The 20,881-nt window shown below is 41.3% G+C and overlaps 1 protein-coding gene across 3 annotated transcripts in view; it reads right to left on the bottom strand.

The window, feature by feature from the left end:
• Positions 1 to 273: 273 nt before the first annotated feature.
• c5 (complement component 5) overlaps positions 274 to 20,881 on the bottom strand; it is a 40,093-nt gene continuing 19,485 nt past the window's right edge. For all 3 annotated transcript variants that reach the window (XM_049470478.1, XM_007243862.4, XM_049470479.1), the window contains 21 exons: positions 20,033 to 20,254; positions 19,747 to 19,807; positions 18,258 to 18,347; positions 17,954 to 18,157; positions 14,369 to 14,447; positions 13,498 to 13,657; positions 12,967 to 13,065; positions 12,694 to 12,865; positions 11,546 to 11,751; positions 10,302 to 10,454; positions 10,147 to 10,209; positions 9,878 to 9,971; positions 9,736 to 9,775; positions 9,144 to 9,246; positions 8,974 to 9,048; positions 8,768 to 8,873; positions 3,398 to 3,481; positions 2,436 to 2,525; positions 2,252 to 2,335; positions 1,336 to 1,471; positions 274 to 626 (listed from right to left, as the gene is read on the bottom strand). In XM_049470478.1, the coding sequence (XP_049326435.1) occupies positions 482 to 626; positions 1,336 to 1,471; positions 2,252 to 2,335; positions 2,436 to 2,525; positions 3,398 to 3,481; positions 8,768 to 8,873; positions 8,974 to 9,048; positions 9,144 to 9,246; positions 9,736 to 9,775; positions 9,878 to 9,971; positions 10,147 to 10,209; positions 10,302 to 10,454; positions 11,546 to 11,751; positions 12,694 to 12,865; positions 12,967 to 13,065; positions 13,498 to 13,657; positions 14,369 to 14,447; positions 17,954 to 18,157; positions 18,258 to 18,347; positions 19,747 to 19,807; positions 20,033 to 20,254 (2,466 nt within the window). In that variant the 3' untranslated portion in view covers positions 274 to 481. The remainder of the gene's footprint in view (positions 627 to 1,335; positions 1,472 to 2,251; positions 2,336 to 2,435; positions 2,526 to 3,397; positions 3,482 to 8,767; positions 8,874 to 8,973; positions 9,049 to 9,143; positions 9,247 to 9,735; positions 9,776 to 9,877; positions 9,972 to 10,146; positions 10,210 to 10,301; positions 10,455 to 11,545; positions 11,752 to 12,693; positions 12,866 to 12,966; positions 13,066 to 13,497; positions 13,658 to 14,368; positions 14,448 to 17,953; positions 18,158 to 18,257; positions 18,348 to 19,746; positions 19,808 to 20,032; positions 20,255 to 20,881) is intronic.

Raw genomic sequence — 20,881 nt, 5'->3', positions numbered from 1 at the left:
TGTTAAATGTATATTATTTATATAGCTTAATGCATATATTCAACATGAAATAGACAGGTACAAAAATTAATGATTAAACACAAAAATACAAAGACCCATCTATATCAGTATATTATTTGCCAACTATGTTTATTTTAATTCGCAAATCATCCCTATATCCTGTTCATGTGTTCACTAACCCCCCACCCTCCTCAATACCATGAACCTAATGTAATCCCATTAGGTTTCCGAAGATGATCAAGATGATCATGAAGATGATCAAAGGAAGACAAATGAAGCAGAACTTCTCGTTTTTATTGTGTGTGATTTCATGTAAACTACAATTTCAGGTGCGTACTACATTTATCCTATGCACACTTAACCAGCCACCTGTTGAGAGAAAAATATACATAAAATAAACATAACACCCCCCCTCGCCAAAAAAAAGAAGCAGTATTAATATAGTAGTCTGTCTGTCTGTTTTTCAGTAGAGCGAAGCTCTCTAACGACCACTACATCCAGTAAAAGAAAAATCAAATTCAAATTCATTTAAAATGTTAAGATAAGTCCTGCATGAGCTCTCAGAGCAGTCAGACTCAGATGGCCACCACTCCACTGAAGCTTGAGAATCCAGAGGAAACTTGTACCTAAAAAAAGTAGGAAAAAACATGAACCAAACCAATGTCATCGCAGGATATTGGAATTGACACCACATGCTTTTGTGAGATTGTGACTGGATGCAATGTACTTTAGAGTTTAGTATAATATGAATGAATGACATACAGCCAATCTGTGGGTGAGACCCCCATTGCATACTAATTACTAATACTAGCACGTTTTTGACTATGACATACACTGTAATTATAGGGGTGGGGCAATATATCAGTATCTTGATATATCGATTGGCTTAAATCCTATAATTTATCGATATGTGGCATCAAATATCAATACAGTTATTGAAACATAAGCGCTCTAAATTCCCTAAGACTTGCTCCCTTATTAGATTTACTAAAGTTACTGCTTCATTACTCCACATGGTGGCGCTATAATCAAATGAATAGGCTAAACCTGAGCTGAAGAATACTGGTTGTAAAATTCTGTGAAACTGACACCGATAATCCTTTATTCCCAGTATTGTATTGGGAGATGCCCTGTCATTCTCACCCCTAGTGTAGTATAGTTAAAAGCCTCAAAGTAGAGTATAACCTTCCAAACCCACATTTTTAATATAAGTAAATACACCTGGCAGTATTAGTGTGCAGTACGCAATTGGAACATAGCCAGTGTCTTTTAATGAGTACCTGCACATGACTGGCATTATGACAGTAACATTTTGTGCAACATTTAGAAACTCACCTATAACTGCGAAGCAATCGAAGCTGCATGATCTCTGCACCCATTATCAGATAATGCTTTCCAATCTCCAGGTTTGTTGAGCAGGTTGCTTTCTTGACTAAGCCAACCTCTGTGCCAATTCTAATGTCTTCTGATCCTGAGGAGAAAAAAAGTTTTTTTTTTTTTTTTTATCTAAAATTGGCCAATGTTGGCTGTGCTACTTTAAAATAATTTATTTGAGCTATTTTTGTTTATTTTTATTAGTTTTAAAGTTATAACTTGGTGTCTAGTCTTTCTGTAAGTTACATATGTGTATATCGACATGGGCATCAGCAGATATTAACAGCTCTGGAAAAAATAAGAGACCACTTCAGTTTCTCTGATTTTGCAATTTATAGGTATATGTTTGATCACCCATCCTCCTCTTAAATATATTCCAGAGGTTTCCATTTGGTAAAAACAAAGAAAGTCATCATTTTAAGGTGGTCTCTTTTTTCCACCAAAGCTGTACATATATATGTATAATATCGGCATTGGCTTAAAATTCCCACATCAGTGCATCTCTAATTTATATCATTTATATTTATATCAGACTATATGGCTATATAGAGTCCAGTTTACTTTCCTACAATAGCTGTTTCATTGTGATTATCAGGTTTTCATTAAAGCTTATTTACACAAATAAATCATTACTACAACAAAAGTGTGTCAGTTTGATATTTTCAACATAAATTAATATACTACTGACATGTTTCTGCATCTCATGTTAGACATGAAAAAAAATAAAATAAAATAAAAACATTTAGTGTGAGACTTAAAATTATTTTATTTAAAAACTTTGGATTTTATTGAATAATGTAATTTTCATAGCAGACATACAGTGATGTAACAAAGTTTCGATGCTCTGTATTGAGTGCAACAGCCCTAGTGTAAATACCTTTTTTCAGGATTTGCTCCACGTTTGCGTTATATGTCAGGAAATCTCCCTCTGCTGTAGTTGAAGTTACTCTCACCTTAAAAGCTGTGGGAAATAAAATGCAGGGTGGGTTAAAACATGTAATTTCAAATCATTGTTCAATTGCCATTTTGTCTAAATGCTCTGTGAATAAAATTTTCTTTACCATATTTTATTCCTTCTCTGCAAGCATGCTGCATTCTCTGTTGGGCAGTGATGGCACTATCAATGTTTGGCTTGAAGGTACAACATTCAGCTGTAGACAAGAATTAGAACACAGAATAAACCCCATCAGCTCACAACCTTAAAACAATTACAATTACTGTACAATTTTATTTATTTTGTGATTGTAATGAAAAGAAATTAATAAAATGACAACTTTACAGGGCAAAAGATGACTTCAAGTGGAGGCTATACAAAGACACTCAAATGCTGCTTTTGGCTTGTGTACCTCTTGGTGAGAGAACGCTAACTGCTATAAATGCCTATACAAAACACGCAAATACATTTTGCCAAGTTGACAGACTTTGAAAGAGGGAACATTGTTGTACTGAGAGAAGCAGTATGAATGCATGACATCAAGGCAGCAAGCCACCAACATTTTCCCTCATTATATGCACATCAACTGGTGTTCATTGTCTACTGTGTTTAACTGAACTACCTCCATTACACACTACTGACTGTACTTTTATACTTTATCTGTGTGGATGTGATGATCTGGGGAGCCATCCTATACAAAAGTCAGTCACCCCTAGTAGTAGAAAGGACTGATATCTCAGCGATCATATGTGGCCATATGTGTTGCCAAAAATGTACTGCCAAACAAGCATTTACGATGCCAGTTTTTGGCAATCTATGAGAGTTTAGGACCTATAGTCCAAGCCACAACAGCCACACAGAACCTGCAAACTGTATCTCTTCTTGTATCCAGGTTTAAGGCAACCTAAGAAGGTACTAGCACCTCCTTTTACGAACAGTACAGTTTCTCCCATAAACAAATTATTTTGCACTAAATGTATTCACTTATACATACAGAAGAATCATTACATCCACATAAAAAAGTTTTATTACATTCCATCAACTCCTTAATGGTGGATTTCCTTTTTGGTGCATAGTCTGAAATCTTACCTGCCATGCACTGACAGTTGGCACCATTACAGAGTCGGAGAAGCTTGCGGGTCTGTAAGTGGTAAAACTTTGTACACTGGTTGTCTGCAGAAAACCAAGTGAAAATATAATTTTAATGCAGTTTATAGAATTTTCTACTATTCGCTTAGTTTTAACAGTTAAGTTCTATTTCATGCCTCCTGACCGCCAGAGGGCGGCTTAGCCTAGTGGATATTCCCTTGGGCACAGCAATGGACCGAGCAATTATACCAAAAAAAGCATGTGACCCACCCCTACAAGGGGCCGTCACACCCACCTATCTTCCTCTTTTTCCTCTCGCGCTTGGACCGTTCACAGCTCACGGAGCTGCAGAATTCTGCCCTCACGAGCTGTTTCGTTATTGGATTTACTGGATTCTACTGGATTTCGGATTTACTCGTTTTCACTCCTGAGAACTAGCGTGGCCCGGGCGGTGAGTATTGCGGTGACCCCGCTTGCCCGGGTTCGCTGAGTGTTAGTGCACCTTACCTGCACTCGCTCGCCACGGCCTACTGCATCGCTGGTCCAATAACCGCGTGCGTATTACTCCCGTCCGCCGTGGATCCTCTGTGTGCACCGCCTGCTATGGAGCCTATTGCCTGTCGAGCGTGCTTCGCGCCGCTGCAGCCAGACGACCCGCACACCCTGTGCCCCTCCTGCCTCGGGGTCTCTCACCTCCGTGAAGCTCTGTCTGACCCTTGCGTGCATTGTGCGACAATTCCCTTCGCCTCACGCCAACACCGGCTTGCGTCCGTCCTTATTAACGACGACGCCATGCTCTCCTCCTCGGGTTCCTCGATGGTGAAAACAGGAACTAAGCGCTCTTCTTCGCGACCTGCGGACGAGCCAGCACCAAAAAGGAAGGCAGGTGCTCTACGTTCACGCCTGGACCGCTTGGAAGCTCTCGTTACTCAGCTTCAGAGTCACCAGCTGCCCGCTGCCCTCCAGCTCGGCGCTGAGACCGCCGACTCCGAGCCCGTGGAGGATGATGATGATGATTTACTCTCCACTGCAGCCACGGATAGCCTCTTTACTTCAGGCAATGCTGCTGACTACACTGGACGGGCTGTTTCCCTCCCACGATCGCCCCTCTCTGCAGCGGGCTCTCCTCTCGGCTCCGGCTCGGTTGTGGATGATGGAAGTGCGTTGGAGGACACTTCTCCCCTCCCGACTATGGTTCGCGCTACTCTGGCTCGGCTTGGCTCCGCTCCAGCACAGCCTAATCCCAGCTCCAGTGCTTACTTTAAGCTAACCGCGGCGGATAGCCCCGCTCTCATTCCTCCTTGCAGCGCATTTGTGGGAGAGCTCCAGTCAGCCTTTTTGGCTGCAGCTTCGCGATCTCGACCTTCTTCCCTGGCTCGGTCGTTTTGGAACATGTCCGACGCGGCTCAGTACGGACTGGATCGTATCCCTCCAGTGGAGCCTTCAGTCGCCTCCCTGGTTGTTTCTCCTGACGAAGCGCTGCGTTCTGATGTCCGATGCCCAAGCAAGGCATGCAGACGCACTGATGAAGGTATCGCTAAAGCATACAATCACGCAGCGCGCATTGGCCGGCTGGATAATACTATTTCTCATCTCCTTTTGGAAATGGAGTCTTCACCTCAGCTGGTAGATATGCCTTCTGCCTTTAGAGGTGCTCTGCAGACTGTTCTACATGGAATGGGATTCCTGACACAGGAGTTAGGCAGTCTTATGGCTAGCCTTGTGAGATTACGCCGTCATTTGTGGCTTTCTCAAGCGCCGTTGTCTGATGCGTGCAGAACCGCGCTCCGGGATCTCCCGTTAATGCCCGGCCAGTTATTCGGACCGGCGGCCACAGAGGCTTTGGAGCGCCGAGCTCGTATGACCGAGACGCGACAGCAGCAGCCGAAATCACACCGCTCTGAGCGTGTGTTTACACGCCCGCGTTCAGTTCTTCCACAGGCTCGCTCTGATCAGATCAGGCGTATGCCAACTCAGGCGAATAGGCGATCTCCCCCTCGGATCTCTGGACACTTTCGCCGCCCTCCAGCTCCCCCTCGGCGCCCCCCCGCTGGAACGAAAGGACCGCGGGCTTCGCGCTGACAAGCAGGGGCAGCCAGTGGGTGTTTTCACGGACTCTCAGCTGGCTGCGTGGTCCGTAGCTTCCACGGATCGCTGGGTTCTTTCGACCCTGAGTTACGGGTATCGGCTCCAGTTCAGGAGTCGACCCCCGCGAGTCGCACGTTTGATTCAGACACGTGTAAAAAGTTCAGTTCATGTAAACACTCTTCAGGAGGAAATATGTGCTCTTATTGCAAAACGTGCCATAGAGGAGGTGAAATGTCCCGTGTTTTTTCAGGGACACTGCTCCAAATATTTTCTAGTGCCGAAAAAAGACGGCGGCTTCCGCCCGATTCTGGATTTGAGGGGGATGAACCGACACCTCAAACGATTCACCTTCAAAATGATTCGTCCCGTGGATGTGCTCCAGGTGATTCAGCCAAACGAGTGGTTCACCACTCTGGATTTAAAGGACGCATATTTCCACATTCCCATAGCAGCTGTACACAGGCGTTTTCTCCGCTTTGCCTTTCAGAACCGAACTTATCAGTACCGGGTTCTTCCGTTCGGGCTTTCGCTAGCTCCGAGGGTCTTTACCAGATGCATGGCGGCGGCGTTATCTCCGCTGACTCGCGCTGGAATGAAGATCTTGCCGTACCTGGACGACTGGCTGATCTGTTCACTCTCGCGGGAGCGAGCGATGGCAGATCTCAAAGTGTTGCGGTCTCACGTAGCAGGGCTGGGGCTTTCCATCAACCTGGAGAAAAGCTCCCTCTGCCCGAGTCAGTCTGTTCAGTTCATAGGCATGAACTTAGACTCGCGAGCAATGAGAGCATCTCTGACGACACAGCGTGTGGTGAGTATTCTGGGATTACTCTCCAGAGTTCACGTGGGCCGCTGCGTCCGCTACAGTCACCTGTTACGTCTGCTGGGAATGTTCACAGCGGCTGTGTGCATTTTGCCGCTCGGTTTGCTGGAACTGCGACCGTTTCAGATCTGGATGAATCATTTGGGGCTCGATCCGATCCGTCACAAACACAGGCTGGTGCTGATCGATCAGGGGTGCGAGGAGGCTCTCGCCCCGTGGAGGCGCCGCTCTTTTCTCATGGCGGGGGTACCGCTGGGGGTCGTGGCATCACGTCGGGAGATAATCACCACCGACGCATCTCTCACGGGTTGGGGTGCTGTATGGCAACGCAGCGCTGTGCAGGGTTCTTGGAGTTTTCACCGAGCCCAGGACCACATAAACCTCCTCGAGCTGAGAGCGGTTTATTTGGCACTCCAGCATTTTCTGCCACAACTCCAGGGTCGTCATGTTCTTGTTCGTTCAGACAATATGACAGTTGTTTACAACATAAACCACCAAGGTTGTACTCGTTCCCTGCCTGCTCTGCGTCTGGCACGCAGCATCCTCACCTGGGCAAATCACAGGCTGGCATCGCTGCGGGCGATTCATCTTGCTGGGACCCTCAATCTGACTGCGGATTTTCTCTCAAGGCAGAGGTTGGACCCGGGCGAGTGGTGCTTACACCCGGATGTGGTGCGTCAAATATGGGATCGTTATGCCATGGCTGCGGTCGATCTTTTTGCGAGTGCGACCACCACACACTGCCAGCGATGGTTCTCTCGCATGGACGAAGAGAGAGCGATGGGGACAGACGCGTTGGCACACGAATGGCCACGCTGCCTTTTATATGCCTTTCCCCCAATTCCGCTTCTTTTGAGCGTCCTGCTCCGAATTCAACAGTGCAGACACAGTGTCCTGCTGGTAGCTCCACAGTGGCCTGCCAGACCCTGGTTTCCTCTGCTTCACTGCCTACTCAGCAGCGAGCCCTGGCCACTTCCTGTGAGGAGGGACCTTCTCTCACAGATGGGGGGGCGACTGTGGCACCCGTGTCCGGAACGCCTCCAGCTCTGGGTGTGGCCTCTGGGCCCCCTGATGTTTTAATGGCTTGTTCTGCCTCTGTGAAATACACTGTGGAGAATGCCAGAGCTCAGTCTACCCGTCTCTTATATGGTAACCGTTGGAAGCTGTTTTCTGATTGGTGCACTAAGTTCAGGGTTTCTCCTGTGCACTGTGATATTCCTGTAGTGCTGGATTTCCTCCAGCATCTGTTTGATGCGGGTAGGGCACCTTCCACATTGAAAGTTTATGTCGCTGCCATATCGGCCCGTCATGTGGACATTAATGGATCATCCTTAGGTTCTCACAAACTGATCTGTGGCTTTCTTAAGGGTGCTAGGCGCCTAAGGCCTGTCAGGACCCCGCGCTGCCCTCAGTGGGATTTACTTTGTGTTTTAAGCCTCTTAAAGTGTGCTCCCTTTGAACCTCTATCACAAACGGGTGTTAAATGGGTTTCACTCAAAACTGCCTTTCTCTTAGCTGTTGCCTCAGCAAGACGTGTCAGTGAGCTGCATGCACTTTCAGTTAGTGCTGCTTGTTTACGTTGGTGGCCTGATTGTTCCGGTGTCACATTGTGGCCTAATCCTGTGTTTCTGCCAAAGGTTCTGGAATCATCTTTTGTTAACCAGTCTATTGCTCTGTCTGCGTTTCAGGACGAGCTTGTGGATCAGCCTTCAGTTCTGTGCCCTGTTCGTGCACTCAGGCAATATGTTTCAGCTACGGAACCTCTTCGTTCCACTGATCAACTTTTTGTGTGTTTTGGTGGCCGCACAGTGGGTGGGCCGCTCTCTAAACAGGGTCTCTCACACTGGGTGGTAAGAGTCATCAGGATGGCGTATGATGCAGCTGGTATCACATTACCTGCATCTGTGACATGCCACTCCACTCGTGCAGTTTCCACATCCTGGGCGGTACTTCGGGGTGTTCCCCTGTCAGAGGTGTGCTCAGCCGCGACCTGGTCGTCTCCTTGCACTTTTTCAAGGTTCTACCGGCTGAATGTGGCTGCGCAAATGGATCTGGCCTCATCCGTGCTCTCAGCCAAGAATCTGCCATTGGATGTGCTGCCCTCGTGACAAAGTTGGTATGCGTCATCCACTAGGCTAAGCCGCCCTCTGGCGGTCAGGAGGCATGAAATAGAACGCTAGTTACGAATGTAACTGTGGTTCTATGAATGCTGGATGACCGCCAGAGTCTGTCGTCACTCGGTCAGTCCGCGGGTTGCGCGAGAAGTTGTTCCGAGGAAGATAGGTGGGTGTGACGGCCCCTTGTAGGGGTGGGTCACATGCTTTTTTTGGTATAATTGCTCGGTCCATTGCTGTGCCCAAGGGAATATCCACTAGGCTAAGCCGCCCTCTGGCGGTCATCCAGCATTCATAGAACCACAGTTACATTCGTAACTAGCGTTCTATTTGGACACTTATGTTTACCTGGATCGTGAAATTCGTAAACTTTGAACGTAGAAGCGCTGTTCATGCCTGTTGTAAACACTTCCTGAATTCGGAAGCCAACGCAGTAGAACTCATCTGAAGGGATCTGTGGTGCAAATCAATTTTTTATTTTTTATTTTTTAATTGACCATTAAAATGAATAGGTTAACTGATGAGCAGAATATGTGAATATAAGATATACGCACTGAATCCATCTGGAGAATAACTTGACCACCATTTATTTCAAAGTCAGAGATACGACTTTCAAGTCCATCCCTAAGCTGCAACAAAAACGAGCAAAAAATTAGCTTTTTCCTATTTTTTTTCTAAAAAACTGCAAGTTACTGAACATCAGCAACACAGTAAATTGTCTTACCCTTTCCAGATCTTGTACTACCAGAGTAAAACCAGTGGGTAGATTAATTTCCATCACGGTGTGTCCTGCCTCCATCTCCACCTCATTTTCAGGTTTCCTATATCTGTGAGGTGAAAAACACTAAGTGCGTGTTCTGATTACTGTGGAACACACATTTTAAGTCAGACTTGACCTTCTTTCTAACTGCTGCTGATGCGGCATTGCTCAGAGGAATGCGCAGCGACTCGGTTCCGATACATCAGCTCACAGACGCCGTGTGCTGATCGACATCACCCCAGGAGTGATGAGGGGAAAGAGCCCTATATACCCACCCAGAGAAAGCAAGACAAATTGTACTCTCTCAGGGCTCCAGCAGCTGATGGCAAGCTGCATAACCAGGATTCAAACCAGCGATCTCCCGATCATAGTGGCAGCTCTTCAGACCGCTGGACAAACCGGCGCCCCAAGTTCAGATGTTTTTAACAAATATTCAGCTGATTGTTAGTTGAGCATCTATAAAGCATCTAAAATGGACCATCCAAGTAAAGAGATACCACATTTCTAACTGCTTGACACCACTAGTACACACATTTGCAAAGAGAAGTTTACTCACTTGGCACAGGCAACAATCCGTGGTGATCGCTCCATAGGTTCTAGTAAGAGAGAAGACCATCAGCACAATGAATAATGAATGTACATTCATTCATTAAGAGGATAGCTGAATATAATATAATATAACATATAAATCAACCTACCATCAGAGCCAGGCTTATGAGAGTGAACGTCTATAGACATGTCGAAGCGGCAGTCCTCATTGCTTTGTACTGTTTCATAGTACACCAATTTCAACTATGAAAGGAAAGCAAGGACACAGGTTCACACAAAGCACTGGCCTAAAGAACATTTAAATAAACAGTTCTTTTACACTAGGGATTCCCAAACATCCCAAACCTCCTGGTACATTTTTTCACCAATAAAAGTGTATATATCAAAGCAGACTCCCATGATGTTCATATTCACTTACATTAGCAAATGCCACTCCAGAACTGGACCCTGTCTTCAGTATGATATCCTCAGCCTGGGCTAACTTTTCACAGTAAGAAAAAGGAGAAACAATTGAGCAAAAAATATATTTAACTCAAAAAGTGATGCTTAAATTTAAACATGGAGAAATTGTACCTCCATAGGTTTTCCTATAGGTCTATTTTGAGACAGACTAAATCTGCCGATTAAGCCAGCCCTCCTGTAGGACACGTCAACTTCCATGTTTAGCAAGGCTTGTCGGGCCACAGTTCTGTACTGGGTCAGAGCCTCCAGTGTTAGAATAGCATCCTAGTGCAAAGACAAATGAGACAATTCTTGAGGATTGGTAAAGATTATGATATTCTAGCACATAAGCAATTCTACAATTTTTTCATTCATATTGATTGTAATTTCAAGAGTTTCATTATATGGGTATAATGTATGACATTACTGTACGACACAAATTGTACCAAAAAGCTGAAACGCTGTGCCAAATGTAAATAAATGTGAATAAAATAGAACAAAATGATTTGCAAATCTACTAGAATCTACTAGACCCATATTGTATTTACAACAGAACATAGAACACATATTAGATGTTTAAATTGATACATGTTCATACAAAAAATCATTTAGAACTTGATTAACTTTAAAATTAACTTAAAAAAACTCATCCGTGGTCAGATAAATCACATTTGTAAAATGTAAACTGATGTTTGGTCGTTTTTGTATTATAATGACTTATGGCAAATAGAGAATGTTATAAAAACATTTAGTAACGTTTTGCAAAGGTTCTAGGAATATGTAAAAAAACATGTGACATAATACTGGTTTGTATTAACAATGTTACTCACATAGCACTCCAATCTAGACAAATGTACATTAGGTAACATTTCTAAAACTAAAAATGTAAACCACCTGACGTTACAGAGACGTTCCCAGAACATTCAAAAAGATTCAATAAAAAGGTTCTGAAAACATTTAGATACCGACAGATCGATCATTCTTAGAACGTTTAATGTAATGTTTTAGAAATGGCCATTCCAAAAATCATGGGACTGCAGTATGTGAACTGATCTTTAAGTGATACAGTAGCTCAGTGGTTGGCATCGGAGCACCGACAATTGAATTGAGTTTGAATGAGTGTGGGCGTTAAACATTCCTCAATCCACATTGTCACATGTATTAGAAATATATGTCATAGAAGGCATTATTTTACATCCACAGTGGACAGGTTAGGTACTGCAGTGAGTGGTAATGATTGTGACTGGCTGCATCTGGCTAGAGTTGTCCATGTGTACAGAAAAGCAATATACATATTAAATGTTTGCAGCTTCAAAAACAAAAAAGTGTTATTTAGCTTTCATGGGCCTTTTAAATAGCTTGATTGAATTGGATACCTGGGTTGAGTGGAAGCCTCCGCCATATCTCTGATCCTGGGTCAACCAGTTAACAACAGGCTGAGCATAATTCATGTCTCCTCGGAGTAAACAACTGAGCAGGGCGTAGGCGGTGGTCTCCACTGTGGCGGCTGTGGCCTTGTTTGGCTTTAGCGGATCCTGAGAGGCATCTTTCTCTTGCCAGAACCGAATGAGAACTGGGTTTCCTAAAATCATAAAAGCACACCAAGAACAGTTAAAGCTCTGCGAAGTTCTAGAAGATATTCTTATTGACATAGCTGTTGCTGTTATGTAGGTTCTGCTAGACATATTAAAAGATTACTCATGTGTGACAGTGAAACTATTCCATTATATTTGTTTATAAGAGGTTACTGTTCAAACCCAATTCCACCAAAATATTGGGATGCTTTGCAAAATGCGAATAAATGTAAATAAAATCAGAATGCAGTAAAAAGCTCAAAGACCCATTTTCTATTCACAGTAGAAGATAGAACACATATTAGACATTTAAAAGTGGGCCATTTTTCTTTTTATAACACATGTTAACTAATTTATTTTTTATTGGGTTTGGCCAAAAGAACATGGAATAATTTTGGATGGTGTTGACATACGGCTTCTTCTTTGCAATAAACTTGAATTTTTAGACTCCGTTGAGAACTGTTCTCACAAACATTGATTTCTGAAAATGCTCTGAACGTGAGTTCCATGCAGTGATGTCAACCACCCGAGGGCCCGAAGATCACCAGCATCAGCACCAGCAATAGTGACCATTGGCCTTGTGTCTTGCTCACAGGAATTTCCTCAGATTTTACATTGAGGAACCTTTGTATGAAACAGTTCCATACTGTTTTTAGATGCAGTTTTTGCAGATTGGTGAAGCTTGGGCCATCTTTGCTTCTGAAAGACTCTAAACTAAAATGCCTAAAACACTCTAAAATACTAATTTTATACATAGTCAAAGGAGTTATTCTCAAATGAATTCTATTCCAACTGCTTTTATCACATACTTTTCCAGCCTTCTATTGTGAATAAAATATTGGTCTATGAAATTTATATATGTTTTACAACGCATCCCAACTTAAACTTTTAATTACAGATTTATAAATAGTACACTGCAGATAATGCACGATGAATCTTTTTTTTTTTACCTTTGACTTGAGAGTCTTTTTTAAGTTTCTCGTACATGTTTACTGCACCCTGGCTGGATTGGTCAATGACGTTCAGAGCATATGTTGCTAAGGCTCTTACATATAGATTTTTCACTTTTACAGCATGTAAAGTCAGATACCGCTCAGCCTTGTCCACCGCATCTTGATATATCTGAACAGAAAGATATCCTGTTACCAACCGCATGATATAGATTATAACAGAGTGTAACAGAGTGTAGAGTTATTGATATTGGATTAATGCACTACTCTTACCTGCAAATTGCACTTGGGGACTGATAAGGCATTTTTTATCCCAATTGCCACAAATGAGGTGAGGTAGACAGCTTGATCAGTGACGTCTGCCCCAGTACCCTTTAAAAATTAAAGAGTTTAAGTATTATGTTCCTAAATTCTTTTTGTAAAACTAGCCTTGTACAGTGTGTAGACAAAAGTAGTGGGACACCTGCTCAAATAGTATTAGTGAGGTCAAGATGTTGGATAGTCACCATCGAACAAAGTAGAATTTTTACCTTAACTGCACTACTGTAACTTTAGTGAAGCAGAAAGGAAAACAAATACAATAAATTTAAATAAAGTGTTGTTACTCTACTATGTCCGTCCACATGTTTCTTTCATTTCAGTGCTGGTTCTGTATTTTTCAGCTTGTCCAGAAATGCATGTGTGAAAATGTGTGTCCATTTGAAGTGGGGTAAAGCATGAATCACACAACCCAACTGCAGGGGGAACCCAAGAGAAAGAAATATAATTTCTTACATAATGCTACTTTAACTCAAATTCTCTCACCATGAGCTTGTTTGGTTTGTAGCTGGATTTCTCGCTGAAGGAGCCATCTTGATTCTGACACTGTGTTATCAGCCAGCGAACTGTGTTGGATAGCATATCACCATCTACCGGGAGATATTTATCCACTTTAGCCAGTGTCTTCACCATAAGAGCAGTCAGCCTATGGACAATTGAAATAGAAATTTACAATATGATTACAATAACAGTTTTGTTTTGTTATAAGGCAGCATTATAAAGCTGTAATACCCTTTTAAAGAGCATTTTAAATTCCTTTGATCGTTGGAAACATTGTCATTAAAACAGCAGTTCTTAAGATTTTTTTTAGAGTAGTAGTATTGAGAGTAGTGAGAATATATGCATATTATAGTTTGACATTTGACAAATAAAGAATTAAATAAAGAAATAAATAAAAAAAATATGAAAAAAAAATATATTTAAAAACACAGAATTTCACACAGTAAATTTATTAAATTAATACAATTTGCAATTAAGCATTCTCCCCAGAGAGGTCTCCAAATTCTCTTTAAACATGCTCAATGAATTAAATATGAATAAATAAAAACACTTATTTTAAACAGACATACAGTATAACATACAAGCTCATTCTCATGATAGGGTTTCCTCACCAAGTAAACACCAATTGGTGATATTGGGGACAGTCAAAAATTATTAATGTCATGCCTATATATGTAGGATAAAATATTAAGTAATGAACATTTTATTAGTAAGGTCTAATTAAGGGTGGGAAGAGTGCACATTTGATTTCCTGTATGACGCTTTAAATTTTGCACAGATATGATTTTAGCAAAACTTTGGTGTGGATTTGTTAAATTCTTAAGCTACAAAGTAACATTATGTGTATTTAACTTACCATGTGCTGGCTTCTTTGTTCCTGAATAAGGTGAAACTGTGCTCTCGCTTGGACTTAAATGACATGATGCTGATGATACCTAGAGGAGCACACAATAAAGAAATATTACATACAATGTGCGGAGTCATTTAAGGATGAGTGTGTAACCCTCAAAGTAAGTGTGTAACTCCTAATAACGCCAAGTCTCTTTTTCTGAGGGGTGGAAAAATGGCCGGTTCAAAGGTTGAGGAAGAAATCTCTTTTTTTTTTCACCCCGAACGGCTCTGGACAACGTCTTTAGCAACAGCAAGCCAACACTCTTTTTCTCACTCTGCCTCTGTGTGTGCGAGGGTCTAGCTCTGAGGGTGTGTCCCTTAATTAGTCCCCCCTGAAAAGTCTGCACATAGGAACTAAACATCAGGCTTGTGATGTTATGATACTGGAATTATTTTTGACAGTCTTAAATTGCATCACCTCACATTTTAACCGTAACATTTTAACTATTATTTTTAAACTATTAAATCAACACTGAATAATAATGAACTAAATATACTAAATATAGATGTACACTAGTGTACATCTATGTGTGTAAGCGATAGAGTACTGTAGTGAGAGTTCGATGTAATTTATATTTCTGAAATGTACAGTAGCAGAAGACTTAATTATCGCTAAATAAAATGGCTGAAAAGTCAATATGTTGGCAGCGTTACACTTTTTAAGGTAACACTTAATAAAACTGCCTTTTCTACTGTTTTTGTGGGAAATAAATCTACAAGTTTCTAATGTTTGTCGCCGTCACCCACCCACCGGATCCTACGCCAATGGTCACCAGGATGAAAAAGCGAGAATTACCGGAGGCAACAAACTTGGTAAAAAATAATACATATTCGTGAAAAAAACGTTGATGGCACTAATAAATATAAAATATAGAAATTATAAACATGAATTAACACCTGAGTTGTTAACTGTTTGCTTTCTCTGTATCTATTGGTATTTTAGTGGTAGTTTGAGCAGCCTCAATTTGCACTTTTATGCAAGGAATGCGCTTTTTCACACGGCGCACATTTTACGCACGGAATGCGCTTTTATGCACAGGACATGTTTTTACGCACGGGGCGCGTTTTTACGCACGGAATGCGCTTTTACGCGCCGAATGCGCTTTTACGCACGGCATGCGCTTTTACGCACGGAATGCGCTTTTACGCACGGAATGCGCTTTTACACACGACGCACATGCTTTTATGCTCAGAGTGCGCTTTTACGCACGACGCACATGCTTTTATGCACTTTTACTACTCCTTACAATCTATTGTAAGATCTATTTAAAGATATATTTAAATAAAACAGCAGTTTTGGTGTTGTGTTCTCATATGTGATAAAATAGGGTCACACATTACCCTGGACCGTACAGAACCACAGGCTCAGATCCATTTATCAGTTACAATAATACAAATAAAAGAAATATTGGTGGTTTCAATTGATAATTGGTAAATGTTCATGAAGCTCTTTACAAAACCTGTAAAAGTGCTTCAGTCAGGGTTTTAGACAGCTTAATTAATAATTTTTTGTTTCAAGTTTAAATGAAGGTGTTAAATCATCTGTGTGAAGCTGTAGTAGAGAGTTATTATAACTTTTTTCTCCTGATAAACATTTGGCACTGATACAGCACATGCATAGAAGTATCAGTCATCCTATTTATCAATTAGTTTTCTTTGTAATTGGCTAACAAAATTAGAGATTTTCTCTATTTAGCACACACCATCACACCTACTTCACCCTCCATCCAGCCCATCCAATCTAAATTACATTTCAATCTATTGTGTTAAAACTTTTTTTCTTTTTCATACTTACTCCCACTTGGAGATGCCCAAAAGGACACTTAGAGATGCCAAAAAAAGAGACACTTAGAGATGCCCAAAAGGACACTTAGAGATGCCAAAAAAAGAGACACTTAGAGATGCCCAAAAGGACACTTAGAGTTGCCCAAAAGGTCAATTAGAGATGCCAAAAAAAGAGACACTTAGAGATGCCCAAAAGGACACTTAGAGTTGCCCAAAAGGTCAATTAGAGATGCCCAAAAGAACACTTAGAGCTGCCCAAAAGTACACTTGGAGATACCCAAAGGGACGTTTGGAGATGCCCAAAAGGAAACTTGAAGATGCCCAAAACAGAAGCTTAGTGATGCCCAATAGGACACTTAGAGATGCCCAAAAGGAAACGTAGAGATGCCCAAAAGGACACTTAGAGATGTCCAAAAAGACACTTGGAGATACCCAAAAAGAGACACTTAGAAATGCCCAAAAGGACATTTGGAGATGCCCAAATGGACACTTAGAAATGCCCAAAAGGATACTTGGAAATACCCAATTGGACACTTGGAGATGCCCAAAGGGACACTTGGAGATGCCCAAAGGGACACTTGGAGATGTCCAAATGGACAAGAAGAGATGTCAAAAAAGGACACTTGAAGATGCCCAAAAGGACACTTGGAGATGCCCAAAAGGACACTTGGAGATACCCAAAAAGACACTTGGAGATGCCCAAAAGGACACTTGGAGATGCCCAAAGAGACACTTGGAGATGCTGAAAAGTAAACTCGGAGATACCCAGGTGGACACTTGGAGATGCCCAAATGGACACTTGGAGATGCTCAAAAGAGACACTTGAAGATGCTCAAATGGATACTTAAAGATGCTCAAAGGGACACTTGGAGATGCCGAAAAGTAAACTCGGAGATACCCAGGTGGACACTTGGAGATGCCCAAAAGGACACCTAGAGATACCCAAAAGGACACTTGGAGATGCACAAAAGAACACTTGGAGATGCCGAAAAGGTCACTTGGAGATGCCCAAATGGACACTTGGAGATACCCAAAAGGACACATAGAGATGCACAAAAGAACACTTGGAGATGCCCAAAAGGACACCTAGAGATGCCGAAAAGGACATTTAGGGATGCCCAAAATGACACTTGGAGATACCCAAAAGGACACTTGGAGATGCCCAAATGGACACTTGAAGATGTCAAAAAGGACACTTAGAGATGCCCAAAAGGACACCTGGAGATGCCCAAAAGGACACTTGGAGATACCCAAAAGGACACTTGGAGATACCCAAAAGAACACTTGGAGATGCCCAAAAGGACACTTGGAGATACCCAAAAGGACACTTGGAGATGCCCAAAAGGACATTTGGAGATGCCCAAAAGGACAAATGGAGATGCCCAAAAGGACACTCGGAGATGCCCAAAAGGACACTTGGAGATACCCAAAAAGAGAAACTTAGAGATGCCCAAAAGAGACAATTGAAGATGCCCAAAAGGACACTTAGATATACCCAAAAAAGAGACACTTAGAGATGCCCAAAAGAGACAATAGAAGATGCTCAAAGGGACACTTGGAGATGACGAAAAGTAAACTCGGAGATACCCAAGTGGACACTTGGAGATGCTCAAATAGACACTTAGAGATGCCCAAAAGGAAACTTGTAGATACCCACAATGACAATGGGGATGGGCAAAATAACATTGAAGATATCCAAAGGGACACTTAGAAATACATTTAAATAATGTTTTACTTTATTATTATTATAAAAAATAATTCTTACCTTCTTCCATCTTTCTCTTTAAACCAGCGCTGCTGATATCCCCCACGTGCCCCCACTCCTCAGCCCTCTCCAGGTAATCATACACATAAAATACTGGAAGAAGACTTAAGAGCTCCACCTCCGCTGAGCCTCTGGGCAGAGTAAGCAGCTTCATTATCCCTTTTGGGTCGGTAATGATCGACAGCAGCTCCCCCAGCAGCTCACCTGAACAGAATTAATATTAATATCATAAATATTTGGAGCTGACTGCTGCTAGAAATTATAGAATTGGATGCTTAAGTAAAGGATCTTCCTAAAAACATACCGTTAATAGTTAGCTCCCGATCCACAGTTGACTTTGGCACCAGGTTCTTAGGGTTGTAATTTCCAATCTCAACCCGATTCACAATTTTCCCTGATAGAAAATTGAGTGTGGTTTTATTAAAAGGCCCAAATATGAATACATTTTCTTCTGCCTTCAAAAATCTCAAATTGTCACCAGTAAACTACACAAGAAAACCAATTAAAATGTGTTTTAAAATGCAACCCTCATGTACTTTTGGAGGCTTCATAATGTAAACACTCATAAAGTATTAATGTTCCTTTTATGTAAACCAAGCTGTACAAACATCTCAATTTGATCTTATTGATCAGCATTTAAAAATATTTCTGCATATTTTTGTGCATTACACACAGTACCAGTCAAACCTTTGGACTCACCTTCTCATTCAGTGCTTGTCTTTATTTTCTTATTTCATTCAAATAATACCATTAAAGACATCAAATCCATTAAGGGTTTCATACAGAATTATGTAGTAAACAGTATAAAAGTGTTTTGTCCTCCACAATCCCTGATCTAAACCTGATGAACTGATGAGCTGGAGCTTCACAGCGTGAACTATTGTTCAGCACCTCCAGAAACTCCGTCAAGACTCTGAGAAAACTATTCCAAGTGACTCTACCTCATGAAGACACTGAGATTAAAATACTAACAGTGTGCAGATCTGTCCTCAAAGATACTGTAAATGTTCTACTTAGAAGAATCTAAAGTATAAAACATATTCTGTTTTTTTAACACTTTTTATTTACAGATAATAATTCTGTATGTGCTTCTGTATAGCTTAAATATAAAATGTACAATGTAACAAATCATGAAAAGAAAGAAAAGGCATTAAATGAGAAGAAGCGTCCAAACGTTTGATTGGTACTGTATATATCCACTTACTTACCCTACTTTTAGGCCTATATACAGCAGCCAGTATGAAAATATGGCACTAATGTATCTAAACTATACATACAGCTCTGAAAAAAATAAGAGATCACTTAATGATGGCATTTTCTTGATTTTACCAAATTGAAAACCTCTGGAATATTATCAAGAGGAAGGTGGACAATTACAGCCATCAAACCAAGCTGAACTGCTTGCATTTTTGCACCAGGAGTGGCGTCCAAGTTATCCAAAAGCAGTGTGTAAGACTGGTGGAGGAGAACATGCCAAGATGCATGAAAACTGTGATTAAAAACCAAGGTTTTTACCGCAAAGATTGATTTCTGAACTCTTAAAACTTTATAAATATGAATTTGTGTTCTTTGCATTATTTGAGGTCTGAAAGTTCTGAATCCTTTTTGTTATTTTTTGTTTATTTCTCTTTTATGGCAAATAAATGCTCTAAATGACAATATTTTTTTGGGAGAATCAGAGAAGCTGTATATATGAATCAATGGAATAATGTTAAAAAGCCAAATACTGTAAAAACTGAGATGTTTTTTTGCACGTTTTCTGTCTGAGATTGACATGACATTAAAGTTCTTACCATAAACACCTTGTGGATCAATCCTTCCTCCAATCCAAGTTTCCTTTCTAATACCTTCTGGCTACAAAGGGTGAAGAGAAGAGAAAGAATAAGATGTTGAAAACATTGCAGATATAGTAATAATAAATAAATAGCTATACATGCAGCATGGCAGAAGTTGCAGCATAAGCTGACACTTCTTTATTGGACAAAAATTATATATTTGTAAAATATAGCACTTACAGTATTCGAATACAACAAACTGAAGATACCAAATCTTCCAGTGCTTCACTGAATGCTTTCTTACCACAACTCTAAGCTTTTTGACCAGTATCTCTGTTGCAGACGTGGTCGTGAGGGTGAATTTGAGTTCATGAGTTCCCACTTCCAATGCCATGATGAAGAATCGGACCGTCTCTACAGAACGGGCCCTAATCTTTCCTTTGTTTACATGCGGATCTCCATCTTCATTCTGCAGTGTTCCACGGAACACACACACTCCTTCTGCTGCCTGAAGAGTTACACTGAACTGATCATTGGGAGAGAGAAGAGAAAGAATGAGACAGAGGATGGGTGACAGGTACAGATTCTTTATCTTCTGACAGTTGATCAAAACCATACAGTTAATGTATGATGCATAAAAGGTTCATAATATCACATTTAAAGCAATTTAAAGGCCATTGGAAACTAGGACACACAGTGTTACTGATGTGAAGCACAAAAAGCTATCTGAGTACAAATAAAGTTCTAAACATGAGTGAATGAATGAGTGAGAGAGTGGGTGAATGAGCTACAATGGGTTTCTTATGAAGGTCCACTTATGATTAGGAATGCATTCATTGGGCCAAAGCTTAATCCAAACTAAAAACATTAGGGCTAAGTACAAATTCTGAATGCCGAAGGTTTTCACCATTGCATAAGTTAAACTGCCTAAATGTGTTTCTGATGTAATTACATAACTGCAGTTTTCTGTATGGAGATTAATAAATACTAAAGTTATCCAAAGTATGAAGAAAAACATAAGGACTTATTTATGTCAAACAAATCAGAATATGTTTTATATTTTAGATTCTTCAAAATATCTCCTATTGCTAAGATGACAGCGTTGTGGGGCCAACATGGAAATCGTGGTATACCCATACAGGCCGCACATGGG

The sequence above is a fragment of the Astyanax mexicanus genome, chromosome 22 (assembly GCF_023375975.1).
Source record: "Astyanax mexicanus isolate ESR-SI-001 chromosome 22, AstMex3_surface, whole genome shotgun sequence".
In the NCBI taxonomy this organism is placed as follows: domain Eukaryota; kingdom Metazoa; phylum Chordata; class Actinopteri; order Characiformes; family Acestrorhamphidae; genus Astyanax; species Astyanax mexicanus.
The sequence above is the reverse complement of the archived record's forward strand: the minus strand, read 5'-3'. Positions and strand labels throughout refer to the sequence as shown.